Source organism: Notamacropus eugenii, chromosome 6 (assembly GCF_028372415.1).
Source record: "Notamacropus eugenii isolate mMacEug1 chromosome 6, mMacEug1.pri_v2, whole genome shotgun sequence".
NCBI classification, from domain to species: Eukaryota; Metazoa; Chordata; class Mammalia; order Diprotodontia; family Macropodidae; genus Notamacropus; species Notamacropus eugenii.
The window spans coordinates 233,300,610-233,312,765 of record NC_092877.1 but is presented as its reverse complement, the minus strand read 5'-3'; the positions used below and the strand labels follow the sequence as shown (position 1 = coordinate 233,312,765).

The following is a 12,156-nucleotide window of genomic DNA, read 5'->3' as shown; positions in this document are numbered from 1 at the left end:
TGCCTTTTACATGTGCCATGGGATCCCACTCCCTAAGTACGTATCCCTCCATGTGTGTTCTCTTCCCCACTGGTAATGTAATGTGGCTTTTATAACATATCTTGATAATCTGATTGAATGTCTTTTGCTCTACAATGTCCTCCGTTTTGGTATAATAAAAGTAAATGCATCAGTGGAGGCTCATGAGCTATGGTCTTAGGTGAATGCTGACCCAATGAACATCAACATTTGAGGTAGCTTTCTGGGGACCTGCATCCTAAATGATTACTGATCCCAGGAAAACATTAATTATAATAACAGTAACAGCTAGCTTTTATATAATACTTTAAAGATATGATTATTGATCCTCATAGTAGCCTAGGGGGGCGGGGGAGGTGCTTTTGTTACCTCTGTTTTACAGGTGAGGAATCTAAGGAAAACAAGAGTTTAACTTGCCCAGGGTCACACAGGCGGTTAGTGGCTGAGGCTGGAATTGAACCTGGGTCTTCCTGAATCCACATACAAAACACTATTAACTGCTGGGACTTTGTGAGGGAGTAGGGGAGGGCGGGAAGGGGACAAATATAACCAGGGGTGGTGGTGGGGGGAGGTTTGGGGAACAAGAAGACATTAGTAAAGGTTAAAGAGAGCTGAGTGAGGGATGAAATGGGACTAGGAGTTTCTGGGTCTCTGGCTCCAGGGCATGGTTAAGAGGTTGAAATGGCCCTACACATTCATTTAGCATCTACTATGGGCCAAACTCTGCTAGACACAGGCAATGGAGGACTATTTGACCAGGGCCCTTTAAATATAGGGGTAGGGCAGCTGGGGTGGTCTTAGAGAGAAGGGTGGGGGAATGGGGTGACCCAAGATAGGGTGAAGGGCTGAACAAGACAAAGTCCTTGAGGAGATTATATAATAGCAGGAAACAGTGTTATGCTGTGCTGGTGTCTTCACAATGGGCTGACACTGAGTTACAGCCAGATTTCATTCCAACTGCATTTTGGTTTTAAACTTTATACAAAAGGCAACATTTTATTATATTCAATCCACTATTTCCTTAAACATTATGTACAAGCTCTAAAAATACCAACAAAATAATTATGATGTGAAAACTGTATGAACTGTAGTATTTTCATAAGATAATTTTCTAGAAGACTGACCAACAATAATCTAATCTCAACATTTAAAAACAGAATAAAGTGCCACAGTATTGCAAAGTTTTAATTCCTCTTGTTTATCACCTAAAGATATATATTAAGGGCCTGTAGACACCGTAGTTCCAAAGTCCTTGCCTTCTAAAATCTGATAATCTCCAAGACGATACAAGAATGGAAATAGAACTTGTTTCATACTTCTATACCTCACACATATTCCTATACTTAGCATGGTTTCAGGAAGGAATATTTTTTTAAAACAGTTAATAAATATCTTTGATGCTGATACACTTGTGCTTATATCTTTTATGGTTTTCATTCAAACAATAAATATTCCTTCTTTACTTTGTTCTAGAGAGAATACTGAGGAAATGGTTTTTTCTCTCACAATACTAAATTAGAAATGTCTCTAAACAGGGATTTAAAATAAAAATTATCTGAAAAACTGGTAACCTTTACAAAAGTGACATGACCACCTTTTCGATGTGAAAGTCTATTTCCCTTTTTCATTTTCCCCTTACATTCTCCCTCTTGAGAACCTCTGTGCTGGTTGTCCACCAAATGCCTGCAAATGCACTAGGAGTCCTTAGGACTCAGCTAAAGTGCCACCATCTGCATAAAGCTTTTCCAGATTTTCACAACCAATAGTGGCCTCATTCCCAAACCACTTTGTATCTATAGTATTTGCTTGTATTTCTTCTTTTTTACCATTTAAGCTGTATGTGTTTTTATATGTACTTTTCTCCCTCATTTTATTATAAGCTTCTTGCAAGTAGGGACTGTTTCATTCTTTGTACTTTTATCTCCAGTGCCTAACAGAGTGTTTGTCACATAATAGCTCTTTAATAAATACCTAGCGATTAATGTCAAACTCTTTTATTGGAAATTGTCAGGATATAAATGGCAAATAATATAGTAGTGTCCATTTCAATGCAGCTTAAAAAGCAAACTTTAACAAGCATATTAAAAAGCAACAGTGCATAATCTAAGCAATTATCTTTCCCATCACAAAGCACCTAACTAAAAGAAAATTTGAAGACAATCCCTTGGCTGGAACACTAAACAATTATGCTACTCTCAGAGATCAAAACAAATTAATTTATAGTGAAAATGCTCAAAGACCTTGAAATTTTGCCAAACTAGTTTCATTTGAGCTTTCTGGGATCACCAGAAATGGAGTAAAAAGGATAAAACAAATAGAAAAAAAAAAGTGAACAGACCATTTGTTTTGAAAAAGCTTAACCATTACATACAACAATGCTCACCTACATGTGTTTGAGCTGCAAAATGTAGTACTATATCTATCTTCTCAGTTTCAAAAAGCAGTTTTATGAAGTGAGGCTCACAAATGTCACCCTAAATAAGAAAATAAAGAGAGAAATGAGCTCCCTAAGCATCACACCACGATCATTTTTAACCTAGAAAAAATAAAAACTACAGGAAAAAGCTGAATTTACAAATAATATTAACACAGCTGGTAGACATCAATGCCACAACCAAAGCAAGAAGACAAAAAGTACAGTGAAAAATGAGGAATTACATATTCCACATTAATGACTGTTCAAGTTAAATGAATATCCCTTGTCAAATATTTCAAGCTTTTACAACAGAAACCTTTCTGAAATGTATTATAATTTCCTTGTTTTCTTGAAGAGCACAATAAATGTAATTTATCTTTTTCTTAATGACTCAGGTCCAAAAGGAATGCATCAATTATTGCTTTGATAAACTTCTTTCTTTTATCCCCTTAGAGTTGTAGCTTCTGCTGCAACGGCCTGCCCCGTGCAACCTTTCTTCCTCTAATTTGCTGCTTTCCAAGTGGCTGTCTCCAGAGGAATCAGATAATTAAAGTTATTAGAACTGTGTGTAAATTAAATCATTAAGCTTTAAATGCTGGCTAGGAGACCTCTCCCAGAATGTTAATGTTTTCTAATAAACATTAAAGGAAGTAGTTCCATAGGAACAATGCTAAAATAAGTGATGGGTTCTAGAGCAGCTAAAATCCAAATGATCAAATTTAAAAATTTATATTAACAGAAACCTAACATTTTAATAAAGAATCTAAATGCAGAATCAAGACATTACCAGTTGAAGGAAAGCTGAAGAAGGAAACAACTGCATCAGGGGAAGAGAATTTTAGATGTGTAAGGCAACCTTTCCAAGGTAGTAAAGCGATCTTGGAGAAGGAAATGGGGCCCTTAAGGTCCCTACAGGCATAAGGTCCCTACAGGCATACTAAAGGGATATTCAATCGTGTTCAGGTACAGAAAAAGCCCTAGAAATGTCTTTCTACCATTACAGGTAGAGAAGTATAGTGCATTAAGTACTACTCTTGGACTTAATCAGACCTGGATCTGAATCCTAATTCAGAAACTTTTAATTGTGTGACCATGGGGAAGTAATTCAACTGTGGCCTCCGTTTTCCTATCTATAAAATATGGGAGTTGAATTTGATAACATTAATAAGCCTGGTACAGTGTTGAATTTATGAGTAAACGGTCTGAAAGAAGCTTATATTCTGCTAAAAATATGATAAAGTAATTGTGAGAACCAACAAGAAATTTAAAGGTGCATACATTTCCATTGTTAAATGCTGACTTCTCAGAAGCAAAAAAACCTCACATATTTGCCCCTCATCCAGAAGCAGTCCTTTTTGTGTAAACGAATCAGTCTGTCTTTATAGAAACATAGTACCTTTAGAAACTTTCCAGTCCAGTTCACTCTGTGCAGGTAGATTGGTAGATGTATTCAAGGCATTGCAATTAATTAAAAAGCATTTTTATCGAAGACAGTTCCTTGGTTAACTCTTATTACCAAAAAGCTTAATTTTAAACATACTTTTGAATTAACAATGAGTTAAAATCAAAGGAAAAATTAATTTTTAAAAATTATACTACTTGAATACTTGCATAACTTTTCTCAGCTCCCCAAAATGTTTTAAAATTGGTCATTGTTCTTTGTACTTGGGCTGGCCCTATCTGCAAATTTACAAATAAGTCAAACCTTTTGCAAACAGGCTAAATTATGCATATTGATCTTAAGAGAAAGATTTTATGAACCCCAGAGTGATAGTAATTATATTATTTGTATCACTTATTAAGAAAAAAGTGACAGACAGCATCTAGAAAAAGGTCATAATTCTGAAAAGGGATATATCTCCTTTCATAGAATGTAAGCACCTTGTGTGAAGTTTTTATTTCTGGTTTTGTATCCCCAACACCTAGCACAGCGCTTAAGAAATGTGTTTTTGGGAAGCGACATTTGAGTTGAATATCCATTGGAAGCTTACTGTGTCAAATGGGGTAAAATGCTGACATAAGCCTCCCCACCCCCTTGTTTCCCAAACTACTTTCCAATTTTCCTAACAGTTTTTGTCCGGCAGGAGTTCTTCCCCTAGTAGTCTACATCCGTATCATGGGGCTATTGTTTGATGTTTTGGGGTCTTGCCTGTCTATTTTGTTTCACTTATCTACTTTTCAGCTCTTCAAAATCAGCACCAAACAATTCTGAGAATAATTGTTTTATAATAGAATTTTGCAATGACAGTGCTATACCACCTTTAATCCTGAGAATCTAAATCTTTTGTTTCTCCAAATGACCGTTTAAAAATTATTTTATCTATTTCTATAAAGCAACATCTTATTAGAATGACTTATAATACTAAATCTCTAACTGAGGTAGTACTATCATTTGAATTTATTCATGTAATTCAGCCATGAGCAATGAATAATTTATCAATATTTTAAGTTTTCTAGTATTTTTGTAAGAGTTTTGTACTTCTAGAAGTCCTGAATGTGTCCTGGGAGGTTAGCAACCAAATGCTTTCTGCATTTTATTAGTATTTTAAATGAAATTTCTTCATAATTTCCACTTGGGTTTCATTAGTACTGCGTAGAAATACAAGGTTTTTTTTGTTTTGTTTTGGTGTCCTGATACTTTGTTCAAGCTATTAAATCACCTTGATTAGTTTCTCTGCTTACCGCTGGAAGTTTTCTAAGTAAGTTATCATGTCATCTACAAATGAGGATAATTTTGTTTCCTCATTGCCAGTTTACACCTTTCTTTTCCTCTCATGATTAATCAGATTTTAACCAAAATACATAGAAACAGTAATAAGAAAGACGCTATACCTGTATAAACTTGTAGTTTTGTTTCTTAGAAATGGTTTCAAGGTTCTTCAGGCTTGCACAGTAGTCCAGCTTAAAAGCAGAAAAGCAACAAAGTCATTATAAAGCACTATTAATTTTCACCATAGAACTGTCACTTTATCAATTAATCATGATAACTATAGTAGGGTCAGTTGTTTAAACTTTTAAGGTAGCAGCAGGATGCAATGGGAAAAGCACTGGATTTAGAATTTTAAAACCATGCTTCAAAACCAGTTCTTCTACTTACTATGTGCATGGACTTGGACAAGCCACTGAACCTCCCTTAGTCTCAGTTTCTTCATTGTAAAAAAAAGATGCTCAACCAGATAACAAATAAGGTCTCTATGACTGTCTCCATCCCTTAACGGCCAGCATCCTCTTAGAGCAGCAGCTCGCAGCTCATTCAAGCCTCAATAAAAATCTTCTTTGTGATCTAAGGTAGTGGTGGTGTTTTGGTTCTGTACAACCACCATAACCATGTTACTTCCAATTAGAACCTTTTCCTCTGAATGTAAAGGGAAAACTTGACCTTTCTATATTGCATCACTTTACGAGGCTAGTGCTTGCTATATGAGTCAAGTTGATTTAAGGGATAGTTGTCATTTTAGCAGAAGCTTTGTCAACATAAAGACAGTGACGTAATTCATACTTAATTGATCTGAGGGCCAAGTTAACATAGGCACTGCCTCTCTGGAAGAAAATCACAACCCATATTTGTTTCTTGTACATGTTCTCCCTCTTTCCCAGAGGACTGTTCCAATATAATACAAGTCTTTTTAGAGGTTCTGTTCCGTTTCCTAAGTATCTGGGCTGTCCATCTGTTATCACCCAAATGCAACTTATAAATAATTAAATGATTTTAGGATTTTATATTCATTTTACAATTTTACAATTCTGCTTTATCTATTTACTAAAATTATTAACCACAGGTTATGCTATCTCCTCATGGTAAGTTAACAGTATACGTATTTCAAAATTAAACTATATTTCTGCATTACTTGTTAAACTGTGCAAGTGTATTTTTTATAAAGCTTACCTTGTCTAGATTTATGATCATATAATCTGGATAATCTTCTACTAGTGAGACTATCACATGTGAGGCACTATAAGAAAAAATAAAATAAAATCAAAGAGGGAAATGTATTTTTAAAGAAAATGTTGACATTTCACCCAAATTCTAGTATGTTGGCTTTATGTGTTCTTCACCTATACTAGAACTTTGAGAAAAACATGTATTTTATATCTTCTGACTTACCTCCTACAAAAAGGCAGTAAAAGTTCTGTCAGTATCTTTGCCCCCCCACCAAGTTTACCCATTAAAATATCTTATATTTGTATAGTCCTTTAAAATACTTTCAAAAGCATGAACTCATCTGAAATTTTTTAAAAATTCTGTGAGAGAGGAAGGCCATTTATTGTCAGCCTTATTTTAAAGATAAAGCAACAGGCTCAAGAGGTCAAAGAGAACTGCTCAGTCACTAGTTGATATGTGTCAAAGTGAGAACTAGAACCCAGGTCTTCAATTTCTAATCTAGCAACTGTTACATTGCACATTAGCACTCAGTTCTTTTGAGCTCCTAAAAAAAAAAAAAAGGAACTCCTGCTTGACTCCAAAAATTCTAATTCAACTCGTTCAACAGACTGTCTTAAAAAGGCAGTCTCAGTTTCAAGTAACAAAGGAAATACACCGCAAGTTCTAGGTCTACCTGTGTCATGGTGCCTTTGTTCATCTTGGTACTGATATCTGTTATGTATTAAGCTACAAAGAAAAAAAACAATTTACTTGCTCACTTATCCTGATCAACACATTTGTCAATATAGAAAGAGCACTCTAGAGTAACAGAAGAAACACAAAATTATGTTAGGAGACCTAGGTGTGTGGCCATGGGCAAACTAGTTACCCTGCTTCCCCAGTTAGGCAGTTGGAAAAGGAGATGTCTATGGTTCTATTAGTCCAAGAGCAATTAAAGATGCAAACAAAATAAGCTATTTAATTTCTTTACCTAGTGAGCTATGTCTTGGTTACTAACTGTTGGTTACCACTAAAAATTAAAACTTGCTTCTACCTTACAAGTTTTATATTTCATACTAAGGATCTGTGATCAAGTCAACATTTTGTTATGGAAACAAAATTTTCTTTATGGTTAAAAAAAAAATTTAATTCCACTAAGGCACAATATTCTAACAACTTAGCCTGCTGAATTCCTACCGAAACCTTAAAAGCCCAACTCAAATGTCCCCTCCTTCGATGAGATCTTCCCAAGCCTGCTCCTCCACCTCCTCCAATGTTCTATCATCAAAATAAGTAAGAGGCCAGGGCTAGTCACAAAATATTTATGGGTATGCAAAATTTCTTCATCTCTGTGGCAACACGAACATAGAAAGGAGTTTCTTGCAAACACCTTCCTGCACAAAGTCTTTCCTGATTCCACCAATTGTGAGTAATCCTCATTCCTTTGTATTTTTCTTGCACACAGTCTGCATTTTACTTATCTGTAAACACGCTATTTCTTCCAACAGAATGCTAACTCCTCAACAGCAAGCGTTATTGTCTCTTTTGTACTAGTATCCCCACAGCACTGTGGGGCCATGGTAAGTATTAAATAAACATATGTTGGTTGACAGGGGTATTAAATAAAAAATTAAAAAGAAACTGCCAGTACTGAAAACGTTTTTAAAAGAGGCTAGACATGCCCAAATTGCTCTAAAAATGTGTGAATGTTTAAGGATAAATTAGACTAATCTTTGCAAACTGGAATTCCACTTCCATGGGTGTTTGTTCTAAAAACATAGTTCTTCTCACCATCTGAAAACCCGTGTCATTTTTGAGACTTCATTTCATTCCATCCCCCGGTCTCTTTTTCCATCTTCAAAATTGGCTCCTCAAAAATACCAGTTCCTCACTTCAGGTTGAAAACATGTCATTCAACCTTCTCCAAAACTGTTGTTCTCGAAAAGGTCACCCATGATTTCCTAGTAACCAAATGCCATGGCTTTTCTTCAGCTCTCATCCCTCTAACCTTTCTGCAGCAATTGCCACCACTTGTTAATCCTTTCCTGAGAGCTCTTTTCTCCTGGCCTATGCAAGTCTGCATTCTCCCAGTTCTCCTACACCCAAGACAGGCTCTGACCTTGGCCATTCTCTGAAACTACACTTGGGTATTTCTTGACTTTTGCTAATCCAATGGCTTTAATTTCGCCTTCAAACAAATAACTCTCAAATCTCTTTTCCCAAGTTTTTCTCCAAAGCTCCAATACAGCATTTCTAACACTTCCACCTACATCTCAAACAGATTATTACAAAGCAAACTTATTTTCTTGTCCCAAAATGAGGCCCTCCTGACTTCTTTATTTCTATCAACTGCACCAACTTCCTCCAAGTTACCTTCCCTAAAACTGTCTTCTCTACTATTCACACACAGAAAATATTAAGATCTGAGGCTTCTACTTCTTCATCACAAAGTCTCTTCTTTCCATTCCCAGTGTCATTAGAGGCTATTTTTTTTTTACAAAAACCTAACACATTCCACTCTACCTCCATGCCATTTTACATACTACTGCCAGTTTAAACATCCTATTAAATCTGCCCTATTTCACAGGGCTAGTGAGAGGATCAGATAATCAATCCACAAGTGTCATGAAGTAATGAAAATGTTTTTCATGTGTGGCTTATGTAAATCAGCCATTAATACTATTAATAGCTATGCCTCTTATGTGAAAGTGCTTTTAAATTAATCAAGTGATAAACATACATGTAAAGTACTATCAACAAGATCATTTTATACGGTAATGTTCTATGAATAAAAGGAGTCGACCTCTTGAGACATGGCAAAAAGGGAAAAGTAATGAATTATCCTGATTCTTAAAGTAAGATAACAAATAATAACAATAATAAAAGATAAAACACTTAACATGAAAGTAGCCTTTCTTATCTTTCACAACTCACATATGAAGACCTAATTATTGATTACTACAGTAGTATGTAGAATTGATTACTGATTCATCTGAATTTATTATTGTAAAAAGTTACACATTTCCTCATTTATTCCCTCAGTGGGGTAGGTAATACTTGCAGTAGCTAATTCACAGGACTATCATGAAGCCTTTGAGCTACACCAAATTATATCAAATATCACTGACTCAAACACTAGGACATCTGTTATTTCCTGAGTTCTAGCAAAGAATGCTACAGTGTTAAGTAAATGATTAAGCCTACCAAATCAGTCTAAGTGTCTTAAGCCCAAAACTGATTCAATGACTTAGAAGATCTGGTTCAATGGTTGAAAATAAAAGAATTACATAATAAGAAGGAACCTCTGTACTCATCTTATCTAACCCCCTGACAGGACAGAGATAACTTTAACCAGACAGATTAAGTTATTTGATTATGTTCATACAACTGTCAGTTAGTAGTGGAGCCAGGAATAAAAGTAGACTTATTTCTTAGTCCAACTCTTTCTAGCATGCAGATACAAAGTAGCCTGTTGATGTGGATACAATGTTGCTGGATCTTGAGTTTCAACTACTGGGCACTTACTAGCCAGGGACAAGTGACAACCTCTATGAATCTCAATTTCTTCCATTTGCAAAATGAGGGTAACTATTTTTCAAAAAAGAATAACGTATAATATGCTTTGCAAACCTTACTGCACTACATAAATAACTATCATTATTATTCCCAAGCTGGCCAGGGGTTAAACTTGGAAAACTCTTTAAAGACAAATTACCCATTACAAAAAAACAAGCATGTGTTACCAAAGAAGACATATGATAAGATAGCGAACTCTACTTATTCCTCTGCAGAAGTGAGACGTTAGTAGGTGTTAATCACTGCATGTATGGTCAGGGTTTGTTTTATTTTTTAATCTAATGATAAGTTTTGCTGAGTTTTTTTTTTCTTGTTCTTAAACTTTGTTATATGGAATGGCTCTCTGGGAAAGGGGAGAAAAACAGGGGGGAAATTTGGCAATATAAGGACAAAAGATATCAATTTATAAATTTATTTTTAAAAAATAAAGACAACTTGTCCTCCCTTCTCTCCATTTCCTGCTGAATGAAGATGTTGAAAGCTCCTTCATTTACCACATTCCCAATCCATGACTGGCTCAGCCTCAAAGCACTTTTTGTTTCTCTAGAATGTAAGTACTACTGAGTTCTCATGAATTACAGGTCCTGTTATTAGTCATGGCTTCACTGTAAACTGTAAAATCAGTTATGAAAGAATTCTGCCTTATTTGCACGTTGCATCTCTTTCTAAATACATTCTACACGCAGGCAATAAATGCTTGCTGAATTGAACTGACAGGATGCCTATGATGTTCCCAGGAAAAATATCGGTTTTAGAGGATTCTAAAGTGGCTAAAAAAGAGAAAGAAAAGACGAAGATCTCCGCCTCGCTCTCTCCAACACCACCCTGGGAAGCCCTGATGACTCGGCACCGAGCCCTCCCAGGACACTTACGACGCAAGCCCGGATAAGTCAGTTTCCCAGCCCAGATACGCAGGAGGCGGGGGCCACGCCCATCCTCGTCCCGAGCCATTACCCGCATCCCCCCGAGGACAGCGAGCCCCGTTACCTACATGAAGCCAGCACCCCCCGTGACCAGGACTCGTTTAGCGAAACCGCTGGGTGGCCCGGGAGCTTCTCCGCCCGTGGCCGCCGACATCTCGGACTCAGCTCTGCCCCGGAGCCTGACGGGAAGCAGCGCACTGCGACCTTTTGCGACTCACCCTTGCACTGGCATCAGGATTACTTGACGGCAACGTGGAACGCCAGAGCCCTTAGGCAGGGAGAGAGCCCCGCCCCGCCCTGCCCCGCCCCGCCACGATCCGGCCTGGCCAGTCATTCGCAAAGGTTCCTGGGCATGCGTGCATCTTCGCACATGCTCAGTATGCCGCCAGGGACTGGGCCTCATAGGTGGCCAGAGAGCAAGTGTGGAGGAAACTCTTCTGAATTAAACGTTCTTATGGAGATCTCGGTGCGAATTTGCTTTGCTTGACTGAGCAAATAGGCCGTGAGAGGGTGCAGACGTTAATGGGAAAGGAAAGAAAACGCCTGTGAAACGTTTAAAAAGGACACAAGGAGGGAGACGTTGCTTTGCCGTCTTGTGACCATCGTCTTCATTTTTCTAAACCACCTAATCCTACATAAATATGCAATCCTCTTTTTCGATTCTCCGACTCTTACCCAGTGGTGCCTTAACCCAGATGTCTCTCCAGGTTCTGACTTTCCATGCCATCCCATCAGCTCCCACGGATTTAATTGCCACCTCTGTGCTGATGAACCTGCCCCAGTCTCTCTGATCTCCTCCAGTCTGGCATCTTCAGTTAGCTTCTGGACATCTCAAACTGGATGTCCGGTAAACATCGAAAATCAACACGTCCAAACAAAACTTACCATCTTGCCCCTGCTGCCTTCCCTATTAGTATAGAGAGTCACCCTCCCAGTCCCTCAGGCTCACACCATAAGGGTCATCCTTGACTCACCATCTTTCCCCGTCAATATGAAGGCTTTGCAGATTTCACCTTCAGTCCTCTAACACTGCCACCACTCTAGTGCAGGCTCTTGTGCATGGTGAGCCTGCCTTCCTTAACGTTCTTCCCACTCCAGTCCTTCCTCTATTCAGCCACTAAAGTGATTTTCTTAGGCACAGATCCAACCATGTCAGTCAGCTGTTCAATAAACTCAAGTGACTCCCCATTGCTTCCAAAAGCAAATCCCAAATATTCTGTTTGGCATTCAAAGCTCCACAATATAGCACTCTCCTACTTTTCCATTCTTATTACTTCCACCCTGTACTTGTCAATCCAATGACATTTACCTCCTGTTTGTTCCACAAACAAAATACTCCATCATCACATGGATGACACACC

General features: G+C 37.5%; 1 protein-coding gene across 2 annotated transcripts in view; it reads right to left on the bottom strand.

The window, feature by feature from the left end:
• TGDS (TDP-glucose 4,6-dehydratase) overlaps positions 1-11,054 on the bottom strand; it is a 28,885-nt gene extending 17,831 nt beyond the window's left edge. Inside the window, exons 1-4 of one of the 2 annotated variants that reach the window (XM_072622116.1) lie at positions 10,864-11,054; positions 6,321-6,387; positions 5,267-5,335; positions 2,402-2,492 (exon numbers count right to left, since the gene is read on the bottom strand). In XM_072622116.1, coding sequence (XP_072478217.1) covers positions 2,402-2,492; positions 5,267-5,335; positions 6,321-6,387; positions 10,864-10,949 — 313 coding nt within the window. In that variant the 5' untranslated portion in view covers positions 10,950-11,054. The remainder of the gene's footprint in view (positions 1-2,401; positions 2,493-5,266; positions 5,336-6,320; positions 6,388-10,863) is intronic. The other variant, XM_072622117.1, reaches the window with a different exon arrangement.
• Positions 11,055-12,156: the final 1,102 nt, after the last annotated feature.